The sequence below is a fragment of the Zasmidium cellare genome, assembly GCF_010093935.1.
Source record: "Zasmidium cellare ATCC 36951 unplaced genomic scaffold M409scaffold_13, whole genome shotgun sequence".
Lineage (NCBI taxonomy): Eukaryota > Fungi > Ascomycota > Dothideomycetes > Mycosphaerellales > Mycosphaerellaceae > Zasmidium > Zasmidium cellare.
The window spans coordinates 431,070-444,511 of NW_022986957.1; the positions used below are offsets into that span (position 1 = coordinate 431,070).

Here is a 13,442-nt window from a genome sequence, read left to right on the forward strand (position 1 = left end):
CTTTTACTCTCGTCTTGTCTTCTTGTCTTTGCAGTTCTCTCTCTTTGATTACTGAGAGCTGCTATTCATGTGCGGCTTATGCAAGACAAAAATTCACATCCCTAAGCACTCACCCTCGTACCACACCTCACTTGCACAACCGCCACACATGAGACATTCTTTCCAACATGGATAACGAAAAGAACCGCCCCACCGAACCCATCGAAGACCCCGACGTCAAACCAATCTCCATCAAATCCAAGACCGAAGACGAAGAACCTACCAATCACTCCATCTCCAACTCCAAACAATTCCCAAAAGGTCCCACCTATCTCGAACAAGAAGAGCACGACATCGAAAGCCAACGACCCAGTCTCCACCCCGTCCAATCCCACGTCTCCACCCACGATGCCGTCCACCAGGATCACGACCAGCACTATGAACAAGGGGACGAGATCTACGACCGTTTTAGTCGATCGCACAAGGTGATGATTGTGTGTATCATGAGCTTTTGCTCGTTGCTGGCGCCGATCTCTTCGACGAGTATTTTGGCCGCTTCGCCGGAGGTCGTGGCTACTTATAGTAAGTCATGTCGGATTTGGGTCCGTCTATGAAATGAGTCCTTTGCTTGTCTATGGCGTGCTGTCTGTAGAGATGCGATGCTTGGTCAATTGCACCATTCGAAGAGAGCAGCTCCTATCATGAACTCGACCACCCCCAGGCTGACCATCATTCGAACAGACACCACCGGCACAATCTTCAACATCTCCAACGCGCTGTACATGCTCTTCATGGGCATCTCCCCCCTCTTCTACGGCCCAATAGGACAGACGTACGGCAGGAAATGGACCCTCTCCGCCTCAGCAATAACCTTCACGGCCTTCAGCGTGGGCTCCGCACTGGCTCCCAATCTGGCGGCATACTTTGTCTTTCGAATGTTGACGGCGTTTCAAGGCACGGCTTTCCTGATCATCGGAGGTACTGTCATTGGCGACATCTATAGGCCGGTGGAGCGTGGCACTGCTTACGGTTGGGTGAGTCTTGATGGTGGAGAGTAGGGTATGAAGTGTGTGAGCTGATTCTTGTTTTCTGAATAGTTCATGTCAGGGACCCTCATTGGGCCTGCTATGGGTCCGTTCATTGGCGGTTAGCATACCCCTTACCATACCACCACTACAGCTAAACTGACAAGACACCGTACTCAGGTATCATCGTCACCTACGCATCCTGGCGGGACATCTTCTGGCTCCAAGTCGCCATGTCCGGCGCAGCCACGCTCATGGTCATATTCCTCCTACCTGAGACCATCCACCGACGACGAAGCGACGAGCTGAAAGGCCTCTCTCGAGCACAGAAGGTCAAGACCCTCTGGAGCTGGATCAACCCTGCGCGAGTCGTCATCCTGTTCAAGTACCCCAATCTCATCGTCATTGGTTTGGCGTCGAGCAGCTTGGTCTGGAATATGTACTCCCTTTTGACACCTATCAGGTATGTCGTCCTTACCTCTCACATCGCCTGCGTATTCGTACTTGCTCTACCAAGTATGAAGCCTCTCCGACTCACCTTCATCCTAGATACGTCCTCAACCCACGCTTCCACCTGACTAGTCCTATCCAATCCGGCCTCTTCTACCTCGCGCCAGGAGCAGGCTACCTCGTCGGCACCCTCTTCGGCGGCCGCTGGGCCGACCGCGTCGTCAAGAAATGGATCCGCATCCGCGGCGGCAAACGCATAGCCGAAGACCGCCTGCACTCCGCCCTCGTAAGTCCTCCGAAACCCCACCCCCCCAACCCCAACCATCACCTCCCCTCCTAACAATGTACCCAAGACAGCAATGGGCCTCGTCATCCCGGCCTCCATGCTCATCTACGGCTGGTCGATCGAAAAATCCGTCGGCGGCATCCCCCTCCCCGTCATCGCCATGTTCACCCAAGGCATCGCGCAGCTCTTCTGCTTTCCCTCCCTCAACACCTACTGTCTCGACGTGATGCAGTCGCGCTCCAGCGAGGTCGTCGCAGGGAATTACTTCATGCGCTACCTCTTCGGCGCCGCGGGGAGCGCCGCGGTCCTGCCGATTGTCGATGCGATTGGCGTGGGCTGGTTCAGTACGATTTCGGCGGCGTTCGTGGCCGTTGCGGCGGCGGGGGTGTGGGCGACGACGGTTTGGGGGAGGGGGTGGAGGGAGCGGGTTGATGGGGTTAGTGAGGGGGAGAACTAAACGAAGAGAAGTGTGAGGTGTGTCTCTCGTACAGCAGCTTGAGGTTAGCGGGAGTTGTGGTGATGGTTCGTTTTGACTGACAGTGCGACTTGATCGCACGTGGGACGAGGATTGGCCATGTCGGCGTCCTTTGATCACATTTTTGCTTTCTAAAAACAAACATGATACCCCCAGTCTCTGCATCATCGTCATTCATTTCTATTCCTTCTGGACCGCACTTCATGCTTCCGTACAAGTACACCGTCGTAGAGATAAAACCTTTGATCATCACATGCGCCATATGAACAACAACCACAGTCTATGCAAATTTTTCATCAAACCATCACAAACAAACCCAAAAATCAAACTCGCTCGCTCGTAGATTCCCTCGTTCAAAAAACTCCACGCTATTGTTCCTGAGGTTTGATCAATTTTGTGAGATCCGCAAAACGGTAGTCCTCCACCACCGTCTCCCAGTCGTCGCGCAGTAAGCCATACGTTTCATTGTCGTAGCCCTCGGGCTTCCGCGGGTTGAGCGCCCAGTAGCCCCAATCCGCATCAGTTTCCTCCAGAATCTTCATCAGATTGTCCCAGTAGTGGTGGTCGGAGTCGCTGGCGCCGTGCGGTGCTCCAAATTCGCCCACCCAGACGGGTGCGGTGTTGCCTCGTAGTAAAAAGGCCCAGTTCTTGTCCATGTCCAGTGCGAAGGATGGGTATGCACGCTTGCCGTACGGGACGAGCGTCGACCAGCCACTCCACGCGTACACGTGGCTGCTGTAGACGACCCGATCGGGAACCGTGAGCTTCACAGGCCGTGTGCGGGCTCCAGAACAGTCGTTGGCGGAGGAAATGCCTTCGATGAACATGAGCCAGTTTGGCTGCATGGCCAGCAATGCTTCGCTGGCTTTTTCGGCGGCGGTGGCCCACATGTTCCAGGTCATCGTCCCCCAAAGCCCGCGTGGCTCGTTGCGTAAGTCTGCACCGATGACCAGGGGGTTGTCGAGGAAAGGCTCCATAATGATTTTCCAGTGGTCGATCCAGGTCTCGGTGGTCTGCTTGATCTTGCAGATAGGCCCGTAGTGGTCGTTCTTCCAGCTGGAATCACACAGATTCTTGCCGTCGCACCAGTGGGCGTTCGTAATGTGATTGTTAGGAATCACTGCAAGGCCAATGTCTGTCATGGCCTTGACACATGCGTTGAACACGTCCAGTGCACGGGGGCCTTGTAGTTCATCAGATCGCTTGAGACTGTCGTGATGCAGTTCGTAGCCATCCAGAAGATCCAGATTTGCCGAAATGACCTCTGGCGGTACGATCGGATTTTCGATCACCATCTGGTCAGAGTATGGAAACCGCACTGAGTTGAATCCCATGCGCTTGATAGTCGCGGCGATTTCGTCACGATGGCGGAAGTCGAGTCCACCGGGAACGAAGAAGATATCACTCGCTCCATACCAATTGATGGAGGCCAGTTTGACCCTCTCGCCGTTAGCATCGACAATATGCCTCCCGGCCGTCCTCAACGGCGGAGCCCATGGCAGCTTGTCCTCGGTGATGTTCCAGTTCTGCTTGAGAACGATCTGATGCTGAGCGCGGGCCCGGTTGAATTTGGCTTCACCTGTTGGCGCCGATTGTAAGCTGTAGAAGACGATGATGCATATGACGAGGACGCTCAAGAAGAAGCCCGTCCGGCGAAGCATCGTCGGCGCCGTCCTGCGGTGTTGGGGGAGGGAATGGAGATTGGTAGCGAAGGCAGCAGAAAGGAAGGCTATGGGGAAGAGCAACATAGTGGGCACGCGCGCGCCGGGCGGCGGATCTAGTATTACTAGGAATGGATGATGAGAAATGGGCGAGTGGGAATGATCGGTGGTGGACAGGTTCCGCTGAGTCCGGGCTGAATGCCTGTCTGAGAGGTACATGTGCGCTGACAGGGCTTTGCCAAGGCCGTAGATCTGCGAGGGCGCTGCAGGAAGCACACGAGCTCTTACCTGTGTGGTCGTCGTGTGGGCGCGCTGTGGGCGCTGCGTCTGGCATGGCGGGCAATGGGTTGAATGTACGGCCTCTGTCGAGAGAGACGTACTGCACGGGAGGGGTGGCCGACAGCAGGGTCGGATAGTCGATGCCAAAGAGGAACAATTGATGGCCGGATTATGTCGTGTGCTCACTCAGACGCTCTGCGAGGATGACGGGCGAAAAGCCAAAGGCCGGAAAGCTCGGGAAGCTCCTTCGATATGCGGCACCGGCTACATCACTGGCGCTGAGGGCGGACAAGCAGCGCGCTGGCACTGCGGCGTCCGAGGCCATGGCTGTGCGACTGCATAGCACTAATTGTCTGAGAACGGCAGAAAGAGCCCGGTGGCCGCATGTCGTCGCGCTGGAGCGGCGTTGGTGGTGGATTGTACGCGGATTGTGTTGGTGGATTGGGCGTTGTTGTTTCCCGGATGCCGGAGCAAAGAAGACTGCGCTCACCAACACGCGACCAAAGCGACCCGGATGCGCGGTATCAGCACGGTCCGGCCCCGCGAACCAACCAAGGCCACGCCCTCGACTGTACCACGCTCGCTTCCACTTCGCGCTCACGAGAGCCCTTGCTGAGATTGGGATCATGTCCCGACGACGTCTGTGAAAGAGCACGTGTCCGCGGACAGAGACAAGCTTCTTGTCGCGCGAGGTTCTTGGGAGAGCTTGCTTGGATGCACAAGAGCACCGGAAGAGCTTGGGACGTGGGATGGATAACCCAGCCGCTGTCCATGCATATCACACTGTGGACACTGATCGCGTGCTGTGTGTGCATAGCTCTTCCGGATGCCTACGGATATCAATGGACGACTTCGACGAGCACCGGATACACTGCATAGACTGCATAGACTTCCAGGCTATGTCTACCTGTCCACGCGGCCTCATGAGGCAACTGCTCCGCGAAGAGGCTGGCGTCTATGGATTACTTAGCAGGGAACTCTTGCTTGTCAGTGGCATCTCTACCGACTACCGGTGCTATTAAGGTGTACTGACAGTTGACCACATTCTATGCTGAAAGGGGACCACCAACGCCAACGCTACCCGTACAGTAAAGGTAAGGGAATCCCATTCACTCATCTCAACTCCCCTTGATCTTGTCCTCCTCCCGATCACTCGCAATCGAGGCCTTTTCGCTCTTGTCATGAGCCATCTCTTCATCCACCACGATCCCTTTGTCATGAACGCTCGCCTCTGTCACTGCTGAAGCATGGCCCTTCTCTGCTTCATCGGGCCCTGATACTGCCTCTGCGTCTTGTTTAGCAGCCTGCTGTTCCTCCTTCCTCACCAGACCCTTGTCCTTGATCACTGCGGACAGCAGCAGCGCAATGCCTGCTATGGGCACGCAGAAGATGAAGACCGCCCGGCTGGCATCGCTATAAGCATCGACAATGGCGATTCGATCCGCGGGAGAAAAGCCACTCAGATTCGGCACGGCAAAGGTCCTCTCCGACACATACCGCAACCTCTGAGGCAACGAAGACTTCAGTACGTTCGCCAGGATGGCTGACGAGACCGCGAGACCAATTGCACCTCCTGAACTTCGGAAGAAGTTTCTGTTCGACGTCGCCACCGCCCTCTGCGCCTTCGGACAATGTGCTTGCAGCGCAACCAGCGTCGGCTGGAAAGTAAGACCAGTCCCAACACCAATGAAGATCTCGAACAACGCAATGAGGCCGAGACTGATGTCCTTGCCAGCCATGATGAACAAGCCGGCTCCCAAAGTCCAGCATCCGAAGCCAGCCCAGATGACTTCCCCGTAGCGGTTGAACTTCGACATATAAAGTCCGCCAGATATCGATGCCAACGATTGTGACCCGACCATAGGAAGCTGCAGGCAAGCTGAGATGAGCGCGCTTTTCCCTCGGACGTTCTGGAAGTACAGCGGCAGGAAGTACAGGTACGTCTGGTAGGACATCCCGAGGAGCAAGGATTGGGCCATCATCGCAGCAACAGATGGACTCTTGAACATCGACAGCGGCATCATCGGTAGCTTGGCCCATTTCCATTCCACGAGCAAGAAAGCGATAAAGCAGACCACTCCAACCACAAGCATGGCGATGACCATCGGCGAGTTCCAGGGCGTATCCGCATGTCCACCGCTCGAGACAGGGATCAAGAGCAAGATGATGGCCGCAGTCCCCAAAAACAACCCAAGTAAATCGATCTTCGCCAACGTCTCCCTCAGGTTCAACTTAGGCATATTGGTGGGCAACCACCTCCAACTCGCCACAAACGCCACCATGCACAACGGCGCAAGGAGATAAAACAATCCCCTCCAAGTCGTGTGCACCGCGAACCCGGCCGCGATCAAAGGACCCGCCGCATTGCCCATTCCAACCATAAACCCCAAGATTCCTTGATACTTCCCCCTCTCCTTCAGGGTGACGACATCACTGACAATCATCATGCTGAGACTCGTAATGCCCGCGTTGGCAACTCCAGCCAAACCTCGAAAGATATACAGCATCGTGGAATTGACGCTCAGACCGCAGGCCAAATCCGTCAAACTCAGCAGCACGAGTGCAGAGAGCATGATGTTCTTCCTCCCGAAGAGATCGCTCAGCCGGCCGTACAGAACCTGGAAGACGGTATTCGCGATCAAAGCGGACGTCCCGGCCCACGAAATCGACGAGGCGGCGTTCAAATCCCGGGCTATGTCGGGGAGGAGGACTCCTATACCGTTCTGATCGATGAAGCAGACCATGAGGGCCGTGGCCATGATGACGAAGACGAGGATGAGCTGGCCCTTCGGGAGGAGTTGAGTCTGGTCGTGGAGGTTGGCTTCGGCATTTTGTTGTTTTTCGTTCGCCATGGCTGCTGCTGCTGCTATCGAAAGGGGTGGTGGTAGTGGATCATGCAAGGCAGATCAAGATATTCTATGACTGATTACGGATCGGAAAGAGAAAGAGAGGGAAAGAATAAGAAGAAAGTAGGCGCAGTCAAGAAAAAATATGTGTTTCAGAATAGCTTACACCTCAACAAGCACCGACGACGAGCTTCGGCGATTTGGGCTGGGCCAACAAAACCGTCGTATCAGCAAGCACGTATTAATATAGGCGACCCGGACGCGCACTCGTTCAACCAGAAGGAAAGCAGGCAGGCGCCCTCTTTTCCCTCCTTCAACAAACCCTTCGTGCTGCAAACACGTGCCGAACACCCGAAATTTTGCCTGGGACTTGCGAAGAAGTGGAATCTTTCTAGCGCCGACACCGGCACTCGCTCGCCTCCTCTGGTCTCGACGACTCAGATCTTTATCCGCGCTGCTGGAGGATGAGATAGGGCGAGATGGGGACGTTTGGCCGGCCCCAACATTTCGGGAAGGTGGGTGAATTGTGGAGTCGAGATTCGGGATTTGGCGGTGATTTTTGGATTGGGAAGGGCCGAGGGGCGTATATAAATATATGTTTGGGTGCGAGTGTATGTATATTTTGATTGTTCTGGTTGAGGGGGAATGTTTCGTCTCCGGGGCCTGCGAGTTGGATGAGCTTTTCGGAGGATATGGAAGAGCTGGGTCTTGTGCATGAGATTGGAGGACTGGCGACTCAATACCTTCGATCTCAAGTGCATACACAACTACCACAAACATAAATCCCACCCCTTCTCAGCCATCAAATCCGACCATTCATACGACCGCGCACGATGCGGAACCCCCAACTTCTGCCTCAAATGCAACCTCTCCTCCCTCGCGACATCCGACTCCCCATCCCGCCTCACCCACAACTCCACCAACAACTCCCTCGCCCTCTTCGCATTCTCCCGTCCATGCTGCCTCTTCATCGTGTCCAACACCGCCAGCACCTGCTCCCTCATCTCCCCCGAACCCGCGAAACAGCCGATGATGAACGCCGGCTGCAGCAGCGCCATGGCCGGGGACGAGTGGTCGCGGAATTTGATCTTCTGGACGCAGTGCATGGCGCTCGCGAGCGCTTCTTGGACGTGGTCGCTGTCGACGTCGTGGCCTAGTAACCGCAGCTGAACCTGTGAGAGCGTGATGTGGTAGTACGCCTGGTTCAGCAGGGCGAATTCTTCGTGCTCGGTCAGTTCGGTCGCGGATTCGACTTCTTCTTTCAGAGCGGCGAGGTCCTCCAGGATGACTTCGCTTTGCTTGACTAGGGCGTTGATGCGGTCCATCAGTGAGGCCCAGAGACTTTCCATGTCGATGTCTTGGCCCGTTGAGGCGTGTTCGAGATGGAGAAGAGCCGTCATGTCGGCGGCGACTTGCTCGATGTCGTGCAGTGTGTGGAGGATTGCGGCTGAGAAGCCCAGTTCTTCGTCGAAGTAATCACACGATGAGAAGTGGAACGGACTGGAACACACAGGCTTCACCTTCGCATGTGTAGGCAGGCAGAAAATCAACGCGAGCCGCTGCATCGTCTGCCCGAGTTTTCGGAGGTGTTCTCGTTCCAGCGTCCCTTCCAGGGTAGGTTTCTCCAAAACCGCCATCGCGCCTTGAAGATGCGCTCGCCACGAATGCGCCTTCTCACCGCCCGAAATAATCTCCTTCATACAGAGCAGCAGAGCCGTCGTCGCGAAGACGTTCTCCGACGTCTCGTCGTGGTTGACTTTCTGCCGTCTTAAATGCCCCACGGCCATCGATTCCCAGTAATCAATCTCACTCGCATCCGTCTCTAATCCCAGTGACGTCCGATGGGTCATAGACACACACAAAATAGCTGCCACGAGATGGAAGCTCCATGTCGTATCCAGCGCAAGGGGCAGAATCGCCGAGCAGAGACTATGGTGGGATTTGATATCCAAGAACGAAATCGAGCAGGTGGTGTTTGCGAAATGCGCAACGAGAGAACGATGTCGAGTTGAGAGCCAGGGGAGCCAATTCACAGTTCCCGGTAGTCCTGGGAGAGCTTGCAGTGATGTGGCGTCGTCGTCGCTTGAGGAAGAATTACTCGCAGGCGGTGAGACGACTCCATTACGAACTTGCGCTCGTCGTGCTCTCGCGTTCGCTCGTTTCGACGTTCCAGTGATCCAGCCTAAGGTCCTCTCATACGAGCATTCTTTCCCATCGGTCACACATGTTTCGCAGGCCGGTTTCTGCTCCCCGCATCTTCGGTGGAGACGTCGACATTCGTTGCAGCCGTTTCTGGATCTTCGGATCTTGTTATCTCCTGTCTTTGCCGTCATGTCGTCTGAAAGCTCAAGATGTGTGAGAGAGTGTTATGAGGGTGTAGCTGGGGAAGAACATAGTATGTCATCGGCAGCTACCGAGAGCGAGGTTTGGTAAGCTGCCCAGCCATGTGCACGTGAATGAATGATTATACATAATCCTGGCCAGGTCTCGACCTGCGTATGCCAAGGACTTAGCCTGCGAATATCAGAGCACAGTCGACAGCTTGCACAGGTGTGCATGTAGGGCATTACTATCACTATGCTTCTCGCAATGGCTTCCAATAGACATCGCTCTCCTCCACCACAACGGCATCCAAGCCTTCCACCGGCCCTAGGATTTCAACATCCTTCTGACTCCCCTGCAGAACTTGCCGACAAGGCATAGCCATAGTCATATTCTCCTCATTCCCCTGCCCTGTCAGCGCCGCCAATTGCGTCTCAGCAGCGGCATACACAATCCGGCCTATATTCGCCCAATAGCAAGTGCTCGCACACATAGCGCACGGCTCCCAGGTTGAATACAAGGTGCATTTCCAGAGATACTCCTGAGTGTAGTGGGATGCTGCGAGACGAGCGAGGCTTGATTCGGCGTGGTTGACGTGGTCGATTGATTGATGAGTGAGGAGGACCGTTTCGTTGTCTGGGCCGATCAGGGCGGCGGAGAAGGGTCTTTTGCCCATTGTTAAGGCGCGGCGTTGGACTACGAGGCAGGCTTCGATGCCGGCTTTGATTTGTGCATCTGTTGGCCGAGGCGGGCGAGGTGGGAAAATGTTGTGAGGTTTCATCGCTACAGGTTCGTGGCCAGATGTCCAGAGGGCAAGCTATCCGTCAGTCGAAGCAGTGATTAGTTCAGGAAACCAAGTTGAATGTCATAGGAGTATGCTTGACATTGGCTATTGATCATTAGCTCTAGCTGTGATTCGGATGACGCCGTACTCCGCAATTCCTTATCTGCCTTCAAGTCAGTCTGGAAAGCTGGTCACAATGTTGAATAGCATCGCAACTTACGAGAGCTCTACCTTTTACATGTTGCACGCTACCCACTGCGGTCGATGCTCAAGGTTTCTTGGCTGCATCCAAGTCAACCTCCACCACAATCTTTCCCTTCGCCCTGCCAGTCTTCATTCTCTCGAATGCCGTTGGCGCGTCCTCGAACTTGAACTTGGCATCGAAAACTGGCTTGACTTGGCCGCTCTCGAACCACTTGCCAATTTGTCCCAGCTGCTCCTCCGACGGTGCGGCAAAGATTTGTGAAAGCTGCCGAAAGTTAGTAAGTCTTTATTCCACTCATAATCATGCTTCAAGTCAGAACATGATTGGAAGGTATTTCGATGCACACCTTTCGCTTTCCACCTCCAAGAATTCCTGGTCTCATCCATGCGGACAAGAGTTCGCCAAAGAAGCCAAACGAGATTGTGGCGCCCACAAGAACATAGACTGCGCTTGGGGTGGTGAACTCATGTGCTTTCCAGTACAGCTTCAAGTCATGGCCAACATTGTCGACGACATGGTCGTACTTTCTCCCGCTTGACTTCAGCGCAGTGAGAACATCCGACGTCCTGTAATCGATCACTTCATCTGCGCCGAGGCTCTTGCAGAGATCAACGTTCGGTGTCGAGCATGTCGTGGTGACATAGCAACCCTTGGCTTTGGCGAACTGAATGCCGAAGACGCCCGTGCCACCGCTGCCACCATTGATGAACACGTTGCTTCCCTCTTTGACTTGCGGCACGATCGACTGGTAGGCCGTAAGTCCAGCAACATTGACGGTGGCTCCCCAGGTTGGGTCAACCCTTGGTGGCAATGAGGCCACTCCTGACTTGCCTGCGACCGCGTACTGCGCGAGAGCACCGCCAATCAAGCCGTTACCTGCAGCGCCAAATACAATCTGGCCTGGTTTGAGAGGAGAACCATCGGCCGGCTGGACAATCTTGCCGACAAAGTCAAGGCCCGGGGTTACTGGCTTAGGGAGGAAGAAGCGGGTGACTAGCGGGACTTCGGCGGGCTTGTAGTCAACTGTGCTTGCAGGTCAGCAGGTTGTTTCTTAAGAACTTGGGCATCACCACTCACCTGGATTGAGCGCTGCTGCAATAACTTGTACTAAATGCTGGTCAGGCTTTCGCTTAGGGAGAGGAGCGGCAGGGTTGAGCTTCAAATTCTTTTCAATGCCTCCCTGTGTTGACGTGAACTGCCAGGCCTTCATCTGGGATGGAACGTTGCCTTCTGCCATCTTGCGGAGGCTGATGCTGGTAAGCGTGATGTGGTTATTGAGGACTGCCGTCTGATACTTCGAGGTGGCAGCACGACGTGCGAATATTGGCCTGAGGACGCGGCTTGTCTATTGCGCCGCCGCGGTCGTGAAGACGGATATAGCGCCAATGGTTCTGCCGGAATTTTCGGCGGGATGGCAAGGTCTGAAGCAGATATCAACCGGGCGAAGCTGCTTTTGAATAATGTATCAAGGGTGTTGCTGGCGCCTGCGTCGATTGCATCATGTCTTTCGTACCCGCCATTTTGCTTTAGCCCCATGCATGAGGTGCGCGCCATTTTGATTGGCTGGCTGCCACTACAGTCGTATTCTGTACAGATGGCATCGCGTCCAAGCCTTACCTCAATTGACAATGAGGTTAGTGTGCTCAGAAGAACAGACACTCCGCACCCTATGACAGAACATTGGATTGGAAGTGGCTAATCCTCATCTAGGGCATTCCCAAACCGGCGTAGTCAAGGCGGCTGTAACCGCCAACGGCATAAAGGGCAATCCTAAACTCCGCGTGGTGGGCCCCTTAATATCGTCTTCGGGTTTGGACAGCTATCTGATGCGACGAATCACTTGAAGAGATATAAAGACCGAGAAGAATCTCACCCTGGAGTGGCTACGAAGATAGCACCAAGAGAGGTAGAAAATGTCCTAGAAGAGCCGGATGAGGAAGTTGATCCACTGAATCTTATATTACTACAAGATTATCATTACGAAAGCCCTTTTCTCGCACCACCCTTTGCTATTGTCATAAACCGAAGCTCATTCACCCGTATCCTGCATTTAAAGGTTGACTGGAGAAGTATTAGAATGGCCGGATAGAAGGATTGGAGTCAGTCAAACTTACTAGGAACGCAAGAGACGTTGATGTTGAGGGTGCCGTCCTGGTTGGTTGGGCAGCAGAAGGTGTTACCGGCTGGGCACTGGTTGTCAAGAGCTGCGATTGTTTGTTAGCATGGCCGCATTCATCAGATTACAGCTTTTGGAGCACGTACCAGACAGCAGAGACACCTGGTCAAGCAGACAGCTACCACCAAGGACGTTGCCGAGAGTGCCCGAGTCGGCGCTGTTAGTGACACAGCAGGAGATCTCAGAGCCCTGGGCGCAGGTGTTGCTGCTGGAGCCGCTGGAGCCGCTGGAGCCAGAGTCGCCGTAGGGAGCGGCGAGGACGGTGGCAGCGAAGGCCGAGATAGCGAGGATGGTGAACTGCATTTTGAAGCGAGTGGATTGGTTGACTGAAATGTCGAAAGAGATGATGTTTGTTGGCTAGGAGGTTGTGTTTCTGTGATGGGCTGATGAGGATTGAATTGGCGGGATGAGATGGGTTTACTTATACTGTTTGGAGGACTCCTTGCTCAACAACAAAGGCGCGTCTCATGGCACGATCGCGAGCATTTGGTGGATGGCCGCTGGTGTTGGATTGGACTTTCGACGCGTTCTATGGCTTCGAGAGTGCTCATGGCCAGACGGTTCAGCTAGAATCTTGGTAAAGGAATATGAGAAACGTCTACCGGACTTCGATGGCAGCCATGTGCGGATCCTGCTCCTAAGCGTTGTTTGCGGAGTAGGTTAGCGCTTTATTGAGCCACAGGGGAGTGCTGAATGGAATTTGATCGACAAGCTCGCAGCCTGATATGCTAGTGCACCGCTGGCTTCACTGGAAGTACACGTGCGTTGCGACCCATAGTTTGAAACACATCTTGTATCGCCAATTTAACCTCTGGGGCAACATCTCCGTTTTCATCGCCTGGTCGCTCGGTCGTACGTTGACAGCATGGAGATGTCTCAGCCCCACGAAATCGTTCAATGCGTAAACGTAGAACAAGGCGTTTATTTTAGGAAAACACAACAAGCCAAGGCCGT

At 54.4% G+C, this 13,442-nt stretch overlaps 7 protein-coding genes across 7 annotated transcripts; 1 reads left to right on the forward strand and 6 right to left on the reverse strand.

The window, feature by feature from the left end:
- Window positions 1–167: 167 nt before the first annotated feature.
- On the forward strand, window positions 168–2,197 carry M409DRAFT_21610 (uncharacterized protein; the record flags this gene model as incomplete). The annotated part of the gene is made up of 6 exons (XM_033805935.1): window positions 168–561; window positions 721–1,013; window positions 1,077–1,125; window positions 1,185–1,467; window positions 1,554–1,740; window positions 1,808–2,197. 6 exons carry the CDS (start codon window positions 168–170, stop codon window positions 2,195–2,197), a joined length of 1,596 nt encoding a protein of 531 aa, XP_033669054.1.
- Window positions 2,198–2,583: 386 nt separating this feature from the next.
- On the reverse strand, window positions 2,584–3,876 carry M409DRAFT_21611 (glycoside hydrolase family 5 protein; the record flags this gene model as incomplete). Its single annotated transcript, XM_033805936.1, has 1 exon — window positions 2,584–3,876. One exon carries the CDS (start codon window positions 3,874–3,876, stop codon window positions 2,584–2,586), a length of 1,293 nt encoding a protein of 430 aa, XP_033669055.1.
- A 1,297-nt stretch (window positions 3,877–5,173) lies between these two features.
- Window positions 5,174–7,007, reverse strand: M409DRAFT_65668 (uncharacterized protein; the record flags this gene model as incomplete). The annotated part of the gene is made up of 2 exons (XM_033816620.1): window positions 5,174–5,206; window positions 5,436–7,007. 2 exons carry the CDS (start codon window positions 7,005–7,007, stop codon window positions 5,174–5,176), a joined length of 1,605 nt encoding a protein of 534 aa, XP_033669056.1.
- A 761-nt stretch (window positions 7,008–7,768) lies between these two features.
- On the reverse strand, window positions 7,769–9,334 carry M409DRAFT_53475 (uncharacterized protein; the record flags this gene model as incomplete). Its single annotated transcript, XM_033812380.1, has 1 exon — window positions 7,769–9,334. The coding sequence occupies one exon, from the start codon at window positions 9,332–9,334 to the stop codon at window positions 7,769–7,771; it is 1,566 nt and encodes a 521-aa protein (XP_033669057.1).
- A 242-nt stretch (window positions 9,335–9,576) lies between these two features.
- Window positions 9,577–10,104, reverse strand: M409DRAFT_65669 (uncharacterized protein; the record flags this gene model as incomplete). Its single annotated transcript, XM_033816621.1, has 1 exon — window positions 9,577–10,104. One exon carries the CDS (start codon window positions 10,102–10,104, stop codon window positions 9,577–9,579), a length of 528 nt encoding a protein of 175 aa, XP_033669058.1.
- A 271-nt stretch (window positions 10,105–10,375) lies between these two features.
- On the reverse strand, window positions 10,376–11,549 carry M409DRAFT_21614 (uncharacterized protein; the record flags this gene model as incomplete). The annotated part of the gene is made up of 3 exons (XM_033805937.1): window positions 10,376–10,576; window positions 10,659–11,335; window positions 11,390–11,549. 3 exons carry the CDS (start codon window positions 11,547–11,549, stop codon window positions 10,376–10,378), a joined length of 1,038 nt encoding a protein of 345 aa, XP_033669059.1.
- Window positions 11,550–12,362: 813 nt separating this feature from the next.
- On the reverse strand, window positions 12,363–12,791 carry M409DRAFT_21615 (uncharacterized protein; the record flags this gene model as incomplete). Its single annotated transcript, XM_033805938.1, has 3 exons — window positions 12,363–12,373; window positions 12,427–12,516; window positions 12,575–12,791. 3 exons carry the CDS (start codon window positions 12,789–12,791, stop codon window positions 12,363–12,365), a joined length of 318 nt encoding a protein of 105 aa, XP_033669060.1.
- Between the last annotated feature and the right edge of the window lie 651 nt (window positions 12,792–13,442).